Source organism: Leguminivora glycinivorella, chromosome 12, assembly GCF_023078275.1.
Source record: "Leguminivora glycinivorella isolate SPB_JAAS2020 chromosome 12, LegGlyc_1.1, whole genome shotgun sequence".
Taxonomy (NCBI): domain Eukaryota; kingdom Metazoa; phylum Arthropoda; class Insecta; order Lepidoptera; family Tortricidae; genus Leguminivora; species Leguminivora glycinivorella.
Genome location: NC_062982.1, coordinates 14,221,607 through 14,244,519, shown reverse-complemented (window position 1 = coordinate 14,244,519; position 22,913 = coordinate 14,221,607). Strand labels below are relative to the sequence as shown.

The window sequence follows — 22,913 nt, the reverse complement described above, 5'->3', positions numbered from 1 at the left end:
CGGATCGGATAATGTGAACTACTTTCTCTGTCTAAAATAAATATTTTGTTCAATACAATTGCTTCAATATTTTATCAGTAACAAAGTAGGTGCGGATGTAAGTACCGATAAAATAATAATTACGCAAATCAAATGCGGCATACTGCGGGACTGATGCCGATAGCATATCAGAGGACTCGTTTGATCGATATCTTGTCCATGTATAATGATAAAAGGGGGCTTTAAGTATAAACAATACATGGTACAGGCATTTATAAAAAACTAGGATGTAATCGTATTAGAATAACAATTGATGTAGCATCAAAGAACTGAAATAACGCTTCAGAATTAGGTACCATTCTGTAACCGCTAAACAAAAAGAGATGTCGATAAAATAAATAAATATAATTTCAGTTGATTTGGTTTCTAAATTTATAGTTGTACATACATTTATTACCACATTTGTTACGCATATCGTAAGTATTCCAAATAATAGGTCATTTCGTAACCAGAACGTAATGTACTAAAATATTTTACGATGTTTGCTGACGTAAACTTGACTAGTCCATTTAGTTAATTTTGAAATAACCTTGCATCTACAAGTTTGTAACTCCACTCTACTCAACATACTTATGTTTTAATTACGATTTACATACAATATGCTGTTTATAGGACAACATCAAAGAAGTTTTCACTGTAAATCAATAATTCTCATTACAAAATTGCAAGATTATTATTAAAATAAATATTGAAAAACCATTAAAACTGAGTTAATAGGCTATGAAGAGCGGTTAATCGTCCAAATGCTATAAAATGTTCGTAACCATGACACTGGATGGTGGACTATTCATAGTCAAGACCGACGATCCACTTGCGGCCCTACCGGCCTTGTCTATAAATACCTACACCGTCTCACTCTGTCGCCAAGAACTAGCCCAGTCTTTCGTGTACACCAACCTTATCACTGAAAATGGCTGTACGATTACAAGATAATCGACTAACGTCAATAGTTCCACATGATTCAGTGTTTACAAAGTGCAAATTTGTATTTGACGTGGTGCGGTGCAGCGGTTTATTTCTAGGATGTCGTCTACAACGTCACTCGCGGGGAAAAAATGTTAGTACCTATTATTAGTGTGTCTGGTTAGTTTGCTATTAGTTTGGCCTATACGTTATGTTGTATAATTTGATTAGCGCGCACCTGTAGTTCGTTCGAAGGTGTCCTTCGCACCACGACAACTGGTGAATAAATAAACAAATAAAGTTTTCGTGGTGTAATTAATGAAGTGATAATATATGCAATGTTAATACGGAAATATATTAATAGATACCTACTGAAATAATGTTCGGATGTGAATGTGATGATTTTATGTGTATTTATAAGTGTTTAAGTTGTTTTATAGAATGATGTCTTTCAGTAAGTGTCTACTTAATTACTTATACAGTTTTTTTTTATCGTGTGGCCATGTTGTGTTTTTATCGTGTGGAAGTTTAAAAATAATTATATATTTTTAAAGTATATTAAAATTGTCTTCCATACGTACTAACTAATTAGTTCGTTATCGGTGAAGGCTATCAATTATCTACTAAATCGTAACGTCATTACTTGGATTTCGAATTGATACCTTTGAAGTGTTGTGATGATAAAAAATATTTTGTTCATTTGTAATAGTATATGTAACTGGCTAATTGCTACATAACGAAAAAGGTATTAAAAAGAGAAAGAAGCGAAGTATTGTAATAGGATCAAACAAGTAGTTTGATGTAAATTAGGTATACAAAATAATCTACACAACTTTACATTTTTCGTAGTTCAATTGCAAGTTATTAAGTTATTCCTAACCAGTACTTTTCCAGCTAATATTGGAAAATTGCATTTACTTACTATTTTTAAGAAGACTTGTCATTATTTTTTAAATACGTACGTGTTTGAACAGGTCAAATCTTGGAAGTTACATTTGACTAACTTTCCGGTTTTCGACAGCTGAAAATCAGCATCCATATGGATATATATTTGATGTTAATTGGATTAGCTACTTATGATGTGTGTATATTATAATGATTATGGCGTTAAACTAATGATGGAGACAGGATAATTTGTAATCTTAGAGAAATAAATATATATGCTCATGCATTGGATAAACATAGTTTGCGATATGATAACGTATTACTTGGTGATTTTTAAAACTATCTCGATGAGAAAAATATCCGTTGCCCGTGGTATAAAAAGTGCAATCAGCTATAAGAGCTTCTAATTTTTTTTGACACAATCCAGACTAATATTATAAATGGGGAAGTGTGCGTGTGTCTGTTTGTTTGTCCGTCTTTCACAGCTAAACGGAGAGACGAATTGACGTGATTTTTTTAAGTGGAGATAGTTGAAAGGATGTAGAGCGACATAGGCTACTTTTTGTCTCTTTCTTCGGGGGGAGTTTTGTATGGAGCCTTCTGCAATTTTCGTATTTAACGCGAGCGAAGCCGCGAGCAAATGCTAGTACTTATATAAATAAACCTTTTACAGTGGTACTAGGTACTCTGCTGGAGACTGACCACTACGAGAGCCTGGTGAAAGACCTGACATGCACCAAATGCAACAAGTACATGAAACCGCCGATCCACTTGTGTGTGGACGGCCATAGCATATGTGGACCGTGCTTCGAGAAGAGCTTCCAATGCCATGTGTGCAAGGTGGGTGTACCTTTTGTGGCACCTGGGGGCTGCTATGAAGCGCTAAAACCGTCCAGTTTAGGTTGAGAGAGAGAGACGGAGCTATGGAACTACTATAGCTTTGTCCCTTTCTCTCGACCTAAATTGAATGGCTTTAGCACTTCATGGTAGCCCCCCTGGTCCCACCAAAAGCGAGTAAACGATAAGCTATCGGCAATATAAATGAACAAAAGATAGTCGCCGAGCGATGACCTGTAAACTCTCTCTTTTATTTACACGGGGGCGAATAAATGAAAATGAAAATGAAAAATGAATCAAAATGAAATATTTATTTTTCATGTAGGCATATTACAATGCGCATATGAACGTCAAATAAAGCTAACTAATAAGTATATTTTGTCCGTTTCTATCACCAAGCTCATCGCTTACTTATTTTTGGTGGCAACAGTGTTTTGATATAATGTTCGTTGTAAATGTTGTAATGTTTCCTTGTCCTTGACTTATAAGCCACATTTTACTGACACGTGCCGCTTTCATCAATTGTTACGATAATGAATTCTGGGCAAATAAAGACACGTTCATGAATGGTTTCGGATTTTTAACGGGTGAAGTAAAATTAATTGTAATGGTTGTATGCTGATACGGTTGGCGTATGCAGGCGAGTTTTTCGGTTACCAAAATCGATCAACTGACCAAAAATCTTTCGCACTCCAAACGAACGTGTTAAGTACTTATAAGTGAGTAGTAGGATTTCAAAATCCGGTTTGCCGAGGAGTATCAATATAGAATGTTGAGGGAGCGGTGGCAAAAGACGGGATAACGCAAAGAGGCGAAGGAGGTCGAGGGTGGACTGGTTCTGTAGTCACTAGACTAAATTACTAAAGGTTCTTGATATTTACTTTTGACTTGACTTACTCTTGATATTTAAGCCGTTCAAGAATTCGGGCCCTTACTACTGACGATGGTTGGTTACTCCACTGCTAACTCTCTTAATGGAAATGGCCGTGTGTGGTGTCTCGCGAGCGTAGCGTCGGGCCAACTGTATGGCAAAGCCTGATACCGCGTCGGCGCGACGTCGACGCAACGTCGCCGCGGCGTCTTTTTCGATACGCTACGCTCGCGAGATGCTAGATGACCCTAGGGCTAGGGGACCCTAAGTCTACTAAAATTTGAATGTCAATGCACTTTTTTAATACATAAACCGTAATTCCAGAAAGAGTTCTCCCTTATCCGACCGATGGTGCTGGAGTCCCTGGCCAACAAGGTGCTGTTCCCGTGCGTGAACAGCGGCTGCCCCAAGCACGCCACTCTGCCGCTGCTCGAGAAGCACTCGGCGCATTGCCAGTTCCGCGTCATCAACTGCTTCATGGCAAGAGTTTACGGTAAATATTTAATAATTTACATAGTGTTACCGCCACATTTGTCGTAACGTACTTCTAAAATGTAAAACGAGATGCCGCTGTCATTTTGTTCGAAGTTATGACTGTCCAAACTGACATTTATACAAACAGAATTACCATATTTGAAATTGAACTGACGCCATCAATATTCTTTCAAGATCTTATATTTGACAAATATTAAATTTTGAATCAGGCCGGTAACAATCGGGGATGAACCACATTATTGTGCAAGATATAACCTACTTAACACCTATATGTCACAGCCAGATCATACAATTTACCTCATTATTTCAATTCGGCTATCCGTATTAAATAGATACCTATAGAAAACAGAGCCGTTTTATAATGCGGCGGCTCAGTTAATATTAACGGGCGAAATATACAATCCGACTTCGACATACCGACGACAACAACGTATAGGGTACAATCTGCAATTATTTTTTTTTGAAAATTGCACCTTACCCACCAACGTACAAGGTGCTATCTGCTACAAGAAAAAATCGCAGATTGCACTTTGTACGTTGTTGTCGTCGATACATGTATACTAGATTGTTTGAAGTGGGTTACGCACGTTTTAATTAAGTCTAAATAATGCTCGACATGTTTTGATCCAATTTACGAGGACCCTTATCAACCCAGGTGACCCGAACGCATTTAGGCATCTGCTGCTATTGTGGGCGACGCTGGTTCCATTCTAGACTCTGCCACTGGTGTCCACTTTTTTGTTCAGTTCAGTATGTAAAAAAATACAGCTTTTGTCTCGGCTACTTTAATAAAGCGATGATTATGATCAACTAAAACCGACTAGAACAACATGAGGATAATTAAATGATCGACCCGAGCCGATTACGTCTATCTTAGGGTGACATGCATCAACCACATTTGACAGACTATTAAACGTCACGCAGCAGAAATCTAAGATGGAACTTCCTATACAATTTTGCAAGTGCTTTGCCATATGGTTTGCTGCAACCAACCTTCAGACTCTCTTTTCATTGTCATTATAGTCATTAAAGTTGAGATAGACCTGTTTAAATTAACACCTAACGCAATTTCGTGGCTTGGGACCCTGAATGTGGACTTATAATTCTAGCTACATATTGTTTGAAAGTTTATGTAAATGGGCCATACGTATAAATAAAATTAAAGTTGAGGCTAGTTTCAATAACCGATTAGAAAAAAACGGTTTACCTTTGAATCGCCGACAGACACTTGTTCGAATATTATTTCAAAGACAACGTTTCAAATAATTTCATTTCATCGACAGTTCATATCGTAGAATAATTGATACAAGTAAAATCAAACCGTAGACTTTTATTTCGTAGATAAGTTATTCCGAGTATACTTTACATCGTGGTGTTTCGTTTCGTGTTTTTTCATTTCGTTTTTTTTTTACATTAAATACCATTTATTAGGCATAATATTATTTCCAATGTGATTATTTCTAAAATCGTACAATTTGAAGACTGTTTGTTTTTGTGTCTGGTCACAGTTATAACCTAACCTAAACCTACTTTAAAAGCGGTTCGTTGATGTGTAGGGTCGCAGTTCTAACCTAACCTAAACCTACTCTGTAAGCCGTTTGTTTCTGTGTGATCACAGTTCTAACCTAACCTAAACCTAATCCGTAAACTGTTTATTTTTGTGTGGTCGCAGTTCTAACCTAACCTAGACCTACTCTGTAATATGTTTGCTTCTTTGTGATTGCAGGTTTAACCTAACCTAAACCTACTGTGTAAGCTGTTCGTTTTTGTGTGTGGTCACAGTTCTAACCTAACCTAAACCTACTTACTTTAAAGCCGTTTGTCGTAGTGTAGGGTCACAGTTCTAACCTAACCTAAACCTACTCTAACATAGGATGTAAGCCAATGATCATAGTTTTATTATAGACGTATTTATGTGCCATAATAAAATCGACAATTTGAAGTTTCCTAGAATAAAAGAAATTTTTAAATAAAATTTATTTAAAAATTTCTTAGTTATTATAAACACTATTCAACTAATATTTTTTCATCGCTGATTCGTTTCAAAGTACTTCAAATAGCAGAACTACAAAACGTATTATTAAACTTTATCATTTGTCGTACTAGAAATTTAAACATGTTTTTATTCTAGGAAAGAATTTAATAGTAGTTGAAACAAAATTACTCGAAACAATTTTACTCGAACTAAACTTTCGATGTTTTGTTGTCGATGAAATGATATTCGATGAAAAGTTTGTCGGCGAAACAAGGGTACACCGAAAAAAACTAAAAGTGAACCAATAATCTTGTTCACAGGAGAATGCAAATGGGAAGGCAGAGCTGGCGAGTGGATGGACCACTGCTTTGCCGAGCACAGGACAAGGGTCACAGAAGTCCCGTTCATCACTGTGAAGGACAAATGGGACCCCAAGAGGACGGAGCCGGTTCTCAACTACTTCTTGCTTAAGTGCTACGAGAAGGTGTTCAACGTGTACCAGATTTATGATAAGAGGGGAGGTGGGTAGTATTATTTTTTTATTTTCTGCTCGCGAGGTTTCAATTAAACATCCTTGTTTTAACAAGCCGCAGCTTGAAAATCTAATTTAAAAAAAAGGATCTTAAAATAATTCCGTGTAAAATAAGCTATTGTGTCATTTGCATATGATTATGCACATTTTTTTATATGAAATTATCATATGTTATTTTCAATAATTATCATATCACTGACTAGTGGTCTAGGAAGGTAATATTCAAGATATTTGTCACTAAAGTTCGATGGTTTTCCAAGTAGTTACACATACATATACGTAGTTATATCGTTGTGTAGTACAATTTGCTTAGTTTGGGGTTAGGTCGATCTGTGTAAGACGTTCCATATACTAAGACGTTCTATACATTTTATTATTTTAACTTTCAATAGCTAGAAGCAGGCGCCAACATAACCAAGTTTTTCCTACATTAAATTATTATTTAATGAAATTCCCGCTGATTCGATATCGATGCAATTTCCAGAAAACCATACAGAAGAATCGAAAATATTTATTCCAGAATTTAACCAAATCATTCTGACAGCACCAGAAATAACTTGTAAATTATTATTTTCTCCATTTCCAGGAAGAATGATGTGGACAGTTTTGGTGAATGATGAGCACGCCGAGAAATTCTACTTTGAAGTTGATATATTTTTGCCAAGTCTGCCGAGTAAAAGAATAATGTATAGGTAAGACGTGACTGAATTTTATACTAGAATATTTTAGCAAGGTAAGTAGGTAGTTATTAGTTACATAGCCACTAAATTAATTTTATTTTTATTTCTATTTTTATTTTATTTCAAAACAAATTACACAGTATTACAGTGAGACACTAAGGCACTGTGCAGTGTGCGTGTGCGCAATGCAATTAAAACACAAATATTCCCATTTTATAGTACCTAGTATCCTTGAATCCTTAATTTCCTTACAAGATGTAAATAAAATTATGTTTGAGGAATTGGGTAGTGTAAAAAAAGAAAACCGATAGCTGATTTTTTAGTTTTAGTGTTGGTTAGATTATTTCTTACCAATTTTAGTACTCTTAGTTGTTAACCCAAAAACATTACATAACCATGAATTCAGTAATACGATAAGATAAAAAACAGATAAATTTAGGACATAAAACTTAATATAAACCAATTTTTATCGAGTGAGGCCTCATACGTCTCTTAAATTATACTTTGTCTCTTAGTACAGTCACGGAGCGGTCAAGGTGGTCACAAATATCTCAACACGTCTCTATTGTCAAGGCGATAAGACGTGTTCAGATATTTTTGCGCGCCCCGCCTGCTTCTTTATATATGATGGCGACTGTACTCTTTAGAGTTTAATAGGTACAGTCACTGTAGAACTATATCATAGTGACGTTATAAACCAGATTGTAAGATATCTCTTACTGCTTGTCATTTTGACATGGCTGTAGAGTGGTCTAGGGTTCCAATTGGTTGACTGTACCTAAACATATTTTTTTTATTTTTCATAATGCATCATTTTGCATAAAAAGGAAATTTTCTCGTAATATCATTTGCATAAAAAATATCCGTAAAACCGACATCAGCGACCCTAATTCACCTTGTTTATCTCAATTTTAAACTCTTTCCCTACGGACTGTTTAAATAATATAAATAGGCCAAATCTCTTGAGCCACTTCGAGATAAGTGCAAACTGAAATGAACCCGCCATATTTACGGCTTAATCTTCCGTTTGTTAATGATATCGCATCGTTTACCAAGTTTGTTGCAAATTATGTTTATTTCCTTGGGGAGAAATAAGTATTTTTGCGAGGAAAATGATTTCAGCGCGGAAATTTAAATGCGGCTATATTTTTAAGCGGAGCTTGTAACAATACGTGTTCGAAAACGACAATGCTTTTATAATAGGCTCTTTATGTTGCGAAGATACTGGTCTTTCATTAATAATACCCAAATAATTTATAGAAAATATTATTGCGAAATTCGGTTTCTGTCCCACGTTTCTAAGACATTTGAATATACTCGTAAAATTACATATTTCAAGGCTTTCTGTTCTGTCGTAGACAAGCTGTGGCGTAAACCAGGCAGGCCACGTTCTCATTTCAAATTCAGAGACCTTTCATTTAGAGAGAGAGAGAGAGAGAGAGAGAGAGAGATTTCATTTAATTTCTGATCTCTTCTTTATCAGTTTTCAACCCACTGCTCAACTGTTAAAATAAGAAAATTACCTGCCTCGCCTAAACTTCTACACATTGTTTATTTCATAAAAAATCTTTGGGGTCTTGCATGCTTAAGAAGCATGCATAAAGACCAGGTATACGACTATTTTCAAGTGCCAGACTGAGCTATGTAATTAACCCATAATAGGTACCTACTTCATTATTAAAACGTTAATTTTTGTAAAAAAAAATCAACTGGTTGGTTAATCAAACGACTGATAAACCTATGTAACAGATTTGTTAGCATAAGTACTTCTGTTAGCATAAACTTTCTTCCCATTCCTACCAAAATTGCTCTAGCTCAAACTCTCCTCCTTCCCATTTTGGATTACGCGGACGTTGCATATCTCGATCTCACCGAGGAGCAGCTTAATAAGCTTGAGCGTATCCAAAATGTCTGTATACGGTTCATATTTGGGTTACGCAAATATGACCATGTCTCTCAATTTCGTTCGCAGCTCAAGTGGCTCTCTATTCGTTTTCGTCGTAACTCTCACGTGCTGTCCCTTTTGTATTCCATTCTTTTTAACCCAACGACTCCCCGCTATCTTAAGAACCGTTTCAGCTATCTCCGTTCTGCTCGGTCCTCTCAGAATTTGCTTCTTTCCGTTCCGTCGTCCTCGTCTAAATTCTATAACAACTCCTTTACATTTCAAGCTGTGCGGCTTTGGAATTCCCTACCCCTAAATATTAGACGCGCTCAATCTCCTACTTCTTTTAAGATACTTCTCAAGCTTCACTTTTTATCTGATCATTGATCAATGATACCTTGATAGACTTATGTCCCCTATAGCTGGCATGTAATTTGTTATATATATATGTATTTGTATGTTTATTTTTATGTGTGTAGTATATTGTTTTGCGTAGTATAGTTTGTGCTAGATTTCCTCTAAGTCTACATTTAGTACACCTACTTACAAGGTTAAATTTATTATTCTCCACTACCTAGGTTGTCTGGAAGAGATCGCTCTTTAGCGATAAGACCGCCTCTTGTTTTACCTCTTAAGTTGTTGTTTATACTTGCTATGTTGTTTCGTGTATTGAGGTGTGCAATAAAGAGTATTTGTATTGTATTGTATTGTATTGTACTTACCTATAATTAAGAAAATGACATGTAAAATATCTTTTTATTAATAAATGATCGTATCGTATAGTATCGTATCGTATGTATTTGAATTGAACTTTAATTGTAAATATAATAAATATGTGTTGTGTATTATCTTATATCTTAAATTTTTCAGACGTCCGTGCAAGTGCGAGAAGGACGCAGACTTTTTGGAGCACACCCAAAACGTGTACATTCCTGTAGAGAACGTTTTCTCCATGCTGGATGAGAGCGAGTCCATGAACTTCACTGTTCGGATTGGTAAGTTTTGTAGTTGACGATCCGTTGTCGTTGCGCATGGCGCAGCGACCCAAAATGAGTCTTGGCCTCCGACACGAGTGCACGCCAATTATCTCGATCCTTAGCGACGTCTCTCCAGTTTTCTGCTTGAAGATCGTGCAGATCCGCTTCAACGGCATCACCCCAACGATATCTAGGTCGTCCACTTGGCCTCCGTCCTACTGAGAAAAAGGTATGCCCTTTTCGCGTCACGGTCATCCTCCATTCTTAAAACGGAGACGATGGGCTTTAGTCTCGCCGATGATGCTAGTTGACGATCCAGTGTCAAAGAATTTAGGCTGAAGGGCTACGAAGTCCAGACACCAACGGTGACGTGAAAACCACAAAGAAATACCTACACCGATACCATTTATCGAAGACCATAGCCTGACTCCATTTGACGCTATACATCGCGTCATAATGTATGTACCTACCAAGCCTAGCGATACAACGAGGAAATGCTGCCAGTGTCTACGGCACCATGCCTAAGGAGTTTACCTAGTTTTTAATATTTTTAGTGTAGTATTCATAAAGTTTATTACAGTACTTAATCAAAACACTTATATATATCACAACAATCCATCAAACAATACAACAAAAAACAGAAAACATCCACAACAACATTCAACATTTAGTGTAAGTAGTTAGGTATTTATTTTTAGATTAAGGTTTAGTTTAGTTCATGATTAGTATTATTGTTTTTATTTTAAGAGTGTTGCTGACGTTATTTGTTTTGATATGTATCACATTATCCATTAGTACATTTAAAAATCTCATTTTATTTCCGTACACTGTGACAATCGTGTGACCGAGTGCTTTTACCGAGTGAGTGGGACTTTAACTACAGCTACTTCCAGGAATTAGGGTAGGCACGTTTTACCTGGAGCGATTTCCATCAAATCTTATATTCTCATATTATTAAATTTTGAAGAAAAACTTAACCTTAGGGTAGATTGGTATTAGTCCGGTTTTCTCCTATTATCTTATTTATAAAAAGTGACTGGTAAATATCAAATCATATCTACATATTGAAGATAAAAAATACTTGCCAATAATGGGTGTGTGGAATACGCTAGAGTATTTATCAGCGATTTTTAGAATACCTACAACACTTTTTTTATTTTTTATTAATATACCAAACTATTTTTCTTTTTGGCAGGCGAGGTGGAAAACTTAGCCCTACTGGAATCGCCTTCAGTGAGCGAGAGTCGCATCCTCCTACATGACGATGAAGAGATCCTGCACATCGACAACTAAATCACGTCCCATGCTAAAACATTTGTATGAATGATTATTTAAATGATGTGAAAATTGTAACTTTATCTAATAAAGTTTCGTGAGGTCGGATTTGTAGCATTTTATTTCGGGACAACACTATCCTCAAAATGTCAAATACCGAAGATTGAAAAGTATATTTTATTATTTTTGTCCCATTATAGTAAATAATGATGAGTAAATAACACAAACGTTTAAAGTGAGTTTATTATCTCATCAATACCCACATGCTGATTACTCATGAGCTTTCTAAAATGCTTTACACTCCAGCAGCGAGAGGGCCGCGAGATAAACTACCCGTCCTTATGTCATTAAGTAATACAGTTAGAAGAAAACGTGTGATCTATCTGGTGGCGACAGTCTCGCGGCAAACGCGGCTAGCCTACAGAATCGATTTTGATAAAAAAATATAACATTTTATAGTCATTTTCCACCTTTCACTCCATAAACTATTTACTTACCATAAGTCATAAGTTAAGTCAGGTAGTTTAACGATATTACACATTTAATGGCCGTGGTTATACCGCCATATATTCATTATATTGCCTTCTCATGTGGAACTACTCATAAATCGTAATAAACTGTCATGAAGCTCGTGTGCGGTGTAATAATTAATTTAAACGTATGAATACATCTTATCTGTTTTATTTTTATTTACTTACCTAAGGTTAAAGGAGTACCAAAATAAATAGGTACCTATTTTGGTCAAACAAGTCGTTTACACTTGTAAGAAAACTTCATGCTCATCCGAGTAAAATAAAACTAGCGTACTTTTACCCCACCTGATCTTATGATCAGAATTTTTTCTATAATATGGCAGACAAATTGCCATAATTATAAATATGGGTTGACCATTCTGCGTTCAGTAAATAATCGGATAATTCAAATAATAATTTGGCGATCACGATTTTGTTTTCTTTCAAGCCTTTAATTGCTAAAAATGGCACTAAAACTTGACTTGGGCGGTTTTATGTGCTCTGCCCACTCATTTGGGAATGCAGGCGTAAGTGTATGTGTAGGTATATTGTGTATGAACGTTGGGTACTTACCTAATAATATGTACCTACACATTTCTTATCCCATGAGAGTTTTGTTTCCTATCCCAATTTTAAACTGATATAATTTTCGTCTAGACGCTACGAATATTTTACAGTCAACCACACAGCTGTGAATACAGACTAAGTTCCAAAAATATGTACCATACCTTGTGCATACCTTAATACAGGCAATAAAGTTGTTGTTACAATATTCGTAGTGTCCAGACGAAAATTTCACAATTTAGTTCATACTAACTAATAATTGTGTTGTGTTTGAAGTAATGACAAAACATATCTTTTGTAAAGTATCTTAGACATGCAATTTGGCAAAAGAAGTTGTAAAGAACGGTATTCCATTGTTCCATGGTTCCAATTCCTTGGGCTAGTCTTGTCTAAGTTTCCAGCGATTGAGTGTCAGTCGAGCGTGAACCAACAGCTCTAAAGCGACAGAACTATTTAGATTGACTTGTTAGGGATGCACTGGACTTTTATTGAATTAAATATTTATGGAAATATAAAAAGAAAGTTGCTTGGCTGTTTGATTATTTGAATTTACATTTTTGCAGAAAAGTAGCTTTCGTTTATAGTTTAGTATATCGCTCCTAAACAAAATTTCATATCTTCTTCACCTTTTTTGGAGATGTTATCCATTACATTTTACTCTGAGCACAAACTGCACATTCAAATTACCAACTTGACGTACGTAACTTTAATTAAGTAAGTTTGAATTGTGAATAAAGACAATATGAAATACATGCATACCAATTATTTAATTATAATTGGCAACTAACGCATTTGCATACTGCTGTAGTAATTTATTTAAAATATAGACTTATCAACGCACCCGTAAGATTTTAAAACACTCTATAACTTTAGAGTACGTTTATGAATAAGGGGGATACTTATTCATAAACGTACTCTAAAGTTATCAGGCCGATAAAGTTCGTTTGTCCTTTTCTATCAAACCAATACGTCGGAAAGGGACAATAGTACATTGTGCAACAAGGGAGGTAAGGGGGTCATTATTTACGAGTGTCAGGATAATTCACGACAGCCGTAGGCTGGAGTGAATTATAGACACGAGTAAATAATATCCTTACCTCCTGAGTTACACACAATGTTTTTCATCACATTTGAGAAAAAAACACACGAAAAAAAACCATGAGGAAAAAAATTATTTATTAAAATTCAATGTAATTGTACAATTACTGTTGTTTGAAAAATTAAAAGTCATGTTTTCTTCTGGGTATTTAAAAGTTTGAATTGAATTAGTTATATTTTGTGTTGCTTGATGTTCTATGTCTTGGTCCGGTGGTGGTACTTGATCCAGGTCTATTGTCTGTGATAGGAGCTGGTTTTGAGATAGAGCAGGTTCCAGTATAATATTTTGGTTGTCTGAGATTCTCTGATCTTGCTTTGCAGTTGCTGAAATTTTCTGTATGGGAGCAGATGAACAGGTTGCTATTGGTGTTACAGGCTTTGGTACTATGTTTTGACGGTTTGAAATTCTTGGATCTTGCTTAACTTGCGCTGGCATATTCTGTAAAGGGGCAGATGAACAAGAAGCTATTGGTGCTACAGGCTCTGGTACTACTATATTTAGACGGTTTGAGATTTTCAGACCTTGCGCTGGCATATTCTGTATAGGTGCAGCTGAAGTAGATGCTATTGGTTTGACAGGCTCCGGCATTATATTATGACTTAACTGTATTGATTGTTTAATTTTGTTGCTAACATCTATTTTATTAGTGATGGAATCATCAATATAGCCCTCTGCAACAGTAGATGACTTCCACCCTCCATGTCGCTTGAGGGTTTCAATATTGACTCCAGAATCGGCTAGTAATGTCGCAGAAGTGCGGCGAAAAGAGTGACCTGTGTACAAGGATGCATCGGGTAGATTGAGGTAATGGGCAATTTCTTTTGGCATGCTCCCCAGTTTATTTTTGCCAATTACTTGGGCAATACATTTTCCATTTCTGAATTGTTTAAAAAAGCGGTTGCTGGTTGATTTCGGGGATCGTAAAGATTGATATTTTTTTACCCTTGTACAGTAGTTTCCTGAAATTACAAAAGATCTTGGGACCCTATTTTTGGTGTTTCGAATATTCACTAGTATAATTTCTCCTTGGTTTTTAACGTCATCAACAGTGATATCACAAAGTTCTTGGCCCCTTAGTGCACCAGTAATTCCAAATATAAGTGCAACCTGTAACAAACCAAACATAGTTTAAAGATAGTGCTGTAAATTCAAACTATGTTATAGAATAAACTCAAGCTATAAATTAATTAGTAAAAAAAAATGAATTAGTGTAAAACATCCAGCAATCACAGAAAAATCTGTTCTGTCTGTCTGACCTTTAACATTTTTTGCACCTAACATAAATTTTATGATCTATTATACAAATTAAAATTACCTTTGTAGCTAAATAGATCTCGTCAGGAGCTTCATTTATAAAGTTTTCAATATTTACACCTGTTAGTATTTTCGACTTATTCGGGACGTAGCCCTCGTTCTTTCTTTTCAAAAAAGCCTTTAGTTTTAAATACTGATCAATATTTACGTTATTTTTCACTTTCAAAGTGCTTTTTAACATGGAATATATGGCCCATAATGAACTGGCTTTGTACTTATCGGCAAGTTCGCCGAAATATGCCAATAGAATTGTTTCTGAAAGTGATGTGGCGTTTTTGTCGGCCCTCCATTTCATAAAGTTCTCATAACTCGCGATGTACTTTTCCTTAGATTTAGCTGGAAATAGATTTTCTTGAAGGATTTGGGCCGCGTTTAATAATTCCGGCGGCGTTGCAACTAGCGGATCTTCAGTAATATCGGATTCCTCCGATGAATCCATAGTTTTTGCTGGCAATCACTTTTTTAAACAAACACACAGTAAATTACTTATATGTATTCAATGCAATGTCTAAAAACATGTAATTAAACCAAACAAGAAAAGAATTTGTTTATGTCCGTGAAAAACGATTGTCAATTTTTTTTCCTAGTACCACAGACAATGCTAGGATCTGCGTTTCGTTCGTGTGACATTAGATGTTCTGGCAGATTGTAAATTATAACGATTTATCGAATGAAATTTAATATATAAATGCAAAATACACAGAAATAATTCTAAATCATAAATAAAATGCACTTTTTATACTTAGAGCATTTTTATAACTTAATTAGTCAAGTTATGGTGGGGCAACAAAAATCCTTGGCTGATTGAAGTATCCTTAGTCTGAAATAATGTACGGGTGGGTCCGAATTTTAAAACTATATCCATAACTCCCTTGGGAGTTATAATAATTCATAACTCCCTTGGGAATAAAATAGTACTTTGTCCATCAGTACACGTAGATGCAATAAGCCCTTTTAACAGCAAATGTGATGAAAACGAACTTTATCGGCTTGATAACTTTAAAGTACGTTTATGAATAAGGGGGCATATGTACGTACATTGCTGATTTTTTTTTAAACTGCAAAAACTATTCTCTCGTCACTAGTTCATTGCTTTTTATACAGCCATGACTGGCAGCAAACGAACTGAAAATTTACTACTAAAATAAAAATATATCGGTACGTACTGCAATCGATCTCCCACAAACCATTAAACGCTAAGCGGACGATGGAAAATATCGGAAATAGCGACCACGACAAAGCAAAAATACTCCTTTGAAACTATTCTTCGGTCTACGTTTATGGACGTTTGGGTACGGTGCGGTGCGTTTTTAAACTTTACCTTACTTGATACGAAAATGGGACACGCTTGGATAATCACAACGTGGTACAAAATTTGTACCACGTTGTGATTATCCAATCCATTTAATGGAAACTACATTCTACCAAGATTTTGTGACTTTATAGAAAATGTTACTCACAGAAAATGTATATATTTGACGACCTAGCGCGTAGTGACCCTGCCTGCTACGCCGCGGTCCCGGGTTCGAATCCCGGTAAGGGTATTTATTTCTGTGATGAGCACAGATATTTGTTCCTGAGTCTTAGATGTTTTCTATGTATGTATTTAAGTAGGTATTTGTATATTATATATATCGTTGTCTGAGTACCTGCAACACAAGCCATCTTGAGCTTATTGTGGGACTCAGTCAATCTTTGCAAGACTGTCCTATAATATTTATCCATTACTAATATTATAAATGGGAAAGTGTGTGTGTCTGTTTTTTTGTCCGTCTTTCACGGCATTTTTTAAGTGGAGATAGTTGAAGGGATGGAGAGTGACATAGGCTACTTTTTGTCTCTTTCTAACGCGAGCGAAGCCGCAGGTAAAATCTAGTTTATTATATTTTTTGATTTTAATAAGTAACTGTTTGGGGGAATTGTTCATCATGCAATGAATGTCATTATCAGTGACGTAAGTTTACGTTATTGAGTAAAGTATTATGAAGCGTTCAAAAATAGTAGAAGCTCTGCTAAATGTTGAGGAATAGAAATCAGCGCGTTATTATAATTATTTTCAATAAAGTCTCCGAAATATATGAAATCAAAAATAGGTATATTCATTACTCTCTAATATAAATTGTCAGGATAATTAGTAAGTAGGTAGAGTGTGATATTAGATGACACACATGACTTAGTCGCGTCTTATTTAAACACTAGACGACAGTTTATCGAAGAAAAGCAATTATTGAGCTAATACAAAATAAACAAACGAAAATAGACGAAAGTGATTGACTTTGCACTTAAGTAAGAATCAGCCAACTCTTGTTTTTCTTTCAATTTTAGTATATCTGGAAATCAAGTACTTATTGTAAGTCACTAATCATAGTAATCATTTATGATTATGAAAATATGACTCATAGTAAGTTAAGGCCTTTTGCGAAAAATTGAGATCAATGATACGTATACCAATGCCCTTTTATAAACTGCGACATACATTTAAACTTGAAACAAGAGCTCTGAAGGTGCTCTTTTGGATTTGCGACTTTAGATTCTATCTTTCTATAAATTTCAAAAATAATGCAACTCATGCGATGCACGATCTACACTGCGTAGCGTCTTCTTCTTCTTCTTCTTTGTCGTATCCTCATGGCTGAGGGACGTGACGAATGTGGATGCTCTTCACCAGTTGTCTCCACGCCACTCGATCCTGGGCCCGGTGCATGCTAGCCTGCAAAGTGGTCTTTGTCACACGTTATTCTGTCTGCCCAACGCGTGCCCATGCTTCCATTTCTTCGCTTCCTTGCCATGCGTCCCGTGATTGTGAGCTTCTCTAGACTATCTGGTGCGGTCCTGCTCAGATGGCTGATAAATTTCAAAAATAATACAACTCATGCGATGCACGATCTACACTGCGTAGCGTATTTACTGTGATACTTCCTATATCTGGTGCTTGCAGACCACAGATGTAGGAAGGAAGGAGATCGGACATGCTGGGCAATTTGTGTTGAATACGCATGTGGCAAGTTCTTTAACCCTAACAAAGTAAACACACTTGTAAATGGACGCCCCGATTGCGCAATATACGCGCATCATTTCCATGGCTGTTTGTATGCATATGCAAATTATCAGCGAGTCGTGTCATCAGGAAAACGCACACAACGACAACTGTGTGCTCAATAAGCTAACACAACAACTGCGACATGCCCAGCGGCGGTGGCTTGTCCAATCTCAAGTATGTAATATTCTCTGTGGCTACCACACTGCGATATGCTACGCACCACAGCTTTTGTTCCCGGGTTAATATTTTAACTGTTCATTGCAATAATAAATTTCAGCGCAATGTTTAATTGGCATATTGTACAAAAGTGTTTCGTGTCGCTGGGAATCATGCTGTAAATCACCGCAGAATTATGAGAGCGTGAAATTTATTACATTCGCGTTGGGTTGCAAATTTTCATCATAGAGAGTAATTTTCTACACAATACGGACTTATTTACGGGTCCACGTCTGTTGCTGTTTAGGGAGAGTTGCTTTTGAGCGCTGTATACGTAAATATGTTAATTGTATTCATTATCTTCTAATTTTGTAAGGCAACAGGATGAATTTAAAACGTAATAAGTGCAAATAATTTATACGGCTAGAGACTTAGATGTATATACTATAATTGAGTAAGTATTATGACAAGACGAATGGATTTTACGTCAACATACAAATATTAAAATACATACATACAATCACGCCTGTATCCCATAAAGGGGTAGGCAGAACACATGAAACTATTAAAGTCTCAGTGGCAATTAAGGGGTTGAAATAAAACTAAAATTGTGACATATATTAAAATGCAAGAGAAAAGTGATAAATATAATAAATATTCAATTTACGCACATGTTAAGACTTATTAGACGATTATTACACGATACTTGAAACTGTATTTAAATGAAACAAGTAGTTAATCGGATTTGTTCAAATTTTGCGAATGAATGGAAACCGTTAAATTATTAACGTTACTTGGTTACAGAAAATAGGCCTAGCACATGATTACCGCGCGAGTATGTCGCCGTGAGATAGATCACACGTATTCTTCTAACTGTATTGACATAAGGACTAGTAGTCTATCTCACGGCGACATACTCTCGCGGCAATCATGTGCTAGGCCTACTGTTCTAAGACTTCTAAGTATTTAAGAGGATACGGTAGCGAAAATGCTAAAATGGAAAGGAGCCCCCCTTTCAACTTGGGAATTTTAGTTAAATATACAAGTGTTATTAACGTTCTGGCTAAAACGGGATCTCAACTTCTAATTATGGTGGAAGCATAGAGAAAGTATTAAAGTAGGTCTTGAAATGAACTTAGCTAAAACTATGATAATGACAAACAGTACAGAGAAAACAATAACAGTAGGAAAAACCGGCCAAGAGCGTGTCGGGCCACGCTCAGTGTAGGGTTCCGTAGTTTTCCGTATTTTTCTCAAAAACTACTGAACCTATCAAGTTCAAAACAATTTTCCTAGAAAGTCTTTATAAAGTTCTACTTTTGTGATTTTTTTCATATTTTTTAAACATATGGTTCAAAAGTTAGAGGGGGGGGACGCACTTTTTTTTCCTTTAGGAGCGATTATTTCCGAAAATATAAATATTATCAAAAAACGATCTTAGTAAACCCTTATTCATTTTTAAATACCTATCCAACAATATATCACACGTTGGGGTTGGAATGAAAAAAAATATCAGCCCCCACTTTACATGTAGGGGGGGTACCCTAATAAAACATTTTTTTCCATTTTTTATTTTTGCACTTTGTTTGCGAGATTGATATACATATTGGTACCAAATTTCAGCTTTCTAGTGCTAACGGTTACTGAGATTATCCGCGGACGGACGGACGGACGGACGGACGGACGGACAGACAGACATGGCGAAACTATAAGGGTTCCTAGTTGACTACGGAACCCTAAAAAGCCCTTAAACTATACTAAACAATACATATACCTCGGAAAGCAAATAAGTTTCAACAAGACAAATAACGAACTGGAAATTGAAAGGAGAATACACAGCACGTGGAACAAATATTGGAACTTGAAAGAAATCTTCAAGAGTAACATGCCCATAAGCCTAAAAACTAGAATTATGAACTCGTGTCTACTACCATGTCTAACTTACGGTTGTCAAACATGGAAGTTCACAAAAAAAGTCAAAGACCGTGGTCGCGGAAGACTGACGTCCCAGCAAAATGTCACCGGAGATGTAAACAACACAAAACTACCCGATATTAATTTATATAAATGTTCGGGGTAGACAAATAAATATAATCTACCCGCTTTTAGTTATTGTTTATTTCCCACCGCACGACACACAGCACTCACAACATCCGCGCACTGGTCCGAAGATAGATCTTTTGGTTTGAACATTTGAATCACTGGTCCCCATGTTGGCGATAATCTATACCCGTCTTCCCTGTTAAAGTTTTTAGGATATTTTTTAATTTCGATCGCCTCCCTCACAATCCGGGGATAATAGTGTCGCTCGGTGGAAAGAACTTTGGGTTTGTGTAGCTCAATCCAGTGATTCGTTTCCGCAGTAAGCAAGTGCTCGGCGATTGCAGATTTGTGTATATGGCGATTTTTAACTGCCGCTATGTGTTCCTTCACCCTCTCTTGAACGCTGCGCTTTGTTTGGCCAATATACGCACTTCCACAACTGCAATCTATCTTGTAGACACCCGGACTTTGGTACGGAATGACATCCTTAGGACTGCGTAAGAGACTCGCTACTTTAGATAACGGTGTGTATACAGTCTTAATGGAGACTTTTCTTAGTACTGATCCAACTTTATCCGTTATCCCTTTCACATACGGCAAAAAGGCTGGTTGCCTGTCAACCTGCGGATGTCTCTCCCCCTTCTTAGTCTTGCGCGGGATTGTCTGCAAATACCCATTTTTCCTCAGCACCTTCTGAACATGGGCTAACTCCTTGTCTAAGTGTTCAGAGTCACATAAGTCTCGAGCCCTGTTAACCAGGGATGTGACCACCGATTGCAGATGTCTCGGATGATGATGGGAAGAAGCTTGCAGGTACCTGTCAGTGTGGGTGGGCTTTCTGTATACGGAGTGTGCCAGGGTTCCATCTGGTTTAGCTTTCAACTTTACATCCAGGAAAGGTAGGGATCTGTCGCTCTCCATCTCGAAGGTAAACTTTACCTTTGGATGGATGGAGTTTAAATGGTCAACGAACTGTTCCACTGTATCGGAGCTGCCCCTCAAAATGCAGAACACGTCATCTACGTATCTCTTCCACAGTGTAATCACAGGCGGTCCGGAGCGTAATGCTAACTCTTCAAAATGCTCCATCCATATGTTAGCAATTACTGGGGCTACTGGACTGCCCATTGCTACTCCATCCACCTGCAGATAAAACTGTCCATGGTAGAGGAAATAATTCCCCTCCAGACAATGCTCCAACAGCGTGACGTACCCCTCAGGATGACCGTTCTCCACGAGTTTCGTCTTAACAATGCCCAGACACTCCCTTAATGGAACATTGGTGAATAACGACTCCACGTCGAAACTCACCATAATCTCCTCTGGTTCCAATTTTATGGTCTTCACAATGTCAATAAAATGACGAGAGTCCTTTACAAACGACGTAGTCTTCCCTACTAGCGTTTGCAATACACCCGCAACATGCTTCGCTAAGTGGTATGAAGGAGATCCAATCTGACTAACAATAACAATCCCGCGCAAGACTAAGAAGGGGGAGAGACATCCGCAGGTTGACAGGCAACCAGCCTTTTTGCCGTATGTGAAAGGGATAACGGATAAAGTTGGATCAGTACTAAGAAAAGTCTCCATTAAGACTGTATACACACCGTTATCTAAAGTAGCGAGTCTCTTACGCAGTCCTAAGGATGTCATTCCGTACCAAAGTCCGGGTGTCTACAAGATAGATTGCAGTTGTGGAAGTGCGTATATTGGCCAAACAAAGCGCAGCGTTCAAGAGAGGGTGAAGGAACACATAGCGGCAGTTAAAAATCGCCATATACACAAATCTGCAATCGCCGAGCACTTGCTTACTGCGGAAACGAATCACTGGATTGAGCTACACAAACCCAAAGTTCTTTCCACCGAGCGACACTATTATCCCCGGATTGTGAGGGAGGCGATCGAAATTAAAAAATATCCTAAAAACTTTAACAGGGAAGACGGGTATAGATTATCGCCAACATGGGGACCAGTGATTCAAATGTTCAAACCAAAAGATCTATCTTCGGACCAGTGCGCGGATGTTGTGAGTGCTGTGTGTCGTGCGGTGGGAAATAAACAATAACTAAAAGCGGGTAGATTATATTTATTTGTCTACCCCGAACATTTATATAAATTAATATCGGGTAGTTTTGTGTTGTTTACATCTCCGGTGACATTTTGCTGGGACGTCAGTCTTCCGCGACCACGGCCAGTGCAACCTGGCCGAAACGTTGGAAAAAAGGTAAAAATAATGTTAATTAATCGCGTTCGACCTGTGTGTGACTTTAAATATGTGTACAAAGCGCGAGAACTTAAAGTGTTATAAAAGTCAAAGATAAAATAAGAACTTGTCAAAGGGGCATGGAACGAAGTATGGTCGGCATCAAAAAAATCCAAAAAATAAGGCATACCAAGATAAGAAACTTTACCAAGGGCAAGGACGCACTCAGACACGCCAAACAACTAAAGTGGAAGTGGGCGGGACACGTTTCACGAATACCGGACCAGCGCTGGACTAAAAATGTGACGTCATGGAAAGGGCCACTAGGAAAACGGGGCAGAGGTTACTAGATGGGAAGACGAAATAAAAAGTATAGCCGGTCAAAATTGGATGCAAATAGCCCAAGATAGAGACGAGTGGAAAAATCTGGAGGAGGCCTTCACCTGCGAAGACGGGGTTCTTGCAAGATAATAAAAAGATATGAAAACTATATAAATTGTTAAAAAAATTTAAAGCAAGAAATAAAAGGCTATTTTATTTTATTTTATTTTATTTTATTTTATATATTTATTATATTAACTAGATTTATCGAAAAAAAAAATGTCCATTAAGAACAACTCAGTCAAAA

The 22,913-nt window shown here is 36.8% G+C and overlaps 2 protein-coding genes across 3 annotated transcripts; one reads left to right on the top strand and one right to left on the bottom strand.

The window, feature by feature from the left end:
• Window positions 1-939: 939 nt before the first annotated feature.
• On the top strand, window positions 940-11,462 carry LOC125231787 (cysteine and histidine-rich protein 1-like). Of its 2 annotated transcripts, none has more exons than XM_048137360.1 (7): window positions 940-1,096; window positions 2,501-2,667; window positions 3,860-4,028; window positions 6,326-6,526; window positions 7,124-7,229; window positions 9,973-10,097; window positions 11,275-11,462. In XM_048137360.1, exons 1-7 carry the CDS (start codon window positions 1,063-1,065, stop codon window positions 11,370-11,372), a joined length of 900 nt encoding a protein of 299 aa, XP_047993317.1. In that variant the 5' UTR covers window positions 940-1,062; the 3' UTR covers window positions 11,373-11,462. The 2 variants fall into 2 exon arrangements, with proteins under 2 accessions (XP_047993317.1, XP_047993318.1); XM_048137361.1 differs by lacking the exon at window positions 940-1,096 and adding an exon at window positions 1,249-1,396.
• Window positions 11,463-17,164: 5,702 nt separating this feature from the next.
• On the bottom strand, window positions 17,165-21,672 carry LOC125232010. The gene is made up of 2 exons (XM_048137619.1): window positions 20,473-21,672; window positions 17,165-17,173 (listed from the first exon to the last, which is right to left on the bottom strand). Exons 1-2 carry the CDS (start codon window positions 21,670-21,672, stop codon window positions 17,165-17,167), a joined length of 1,209 nt encoding a protein of 402 aa, XP_047993576.1.
• Window positions 21,673-22,913: the final 1,241 nt, after the last annotated feature.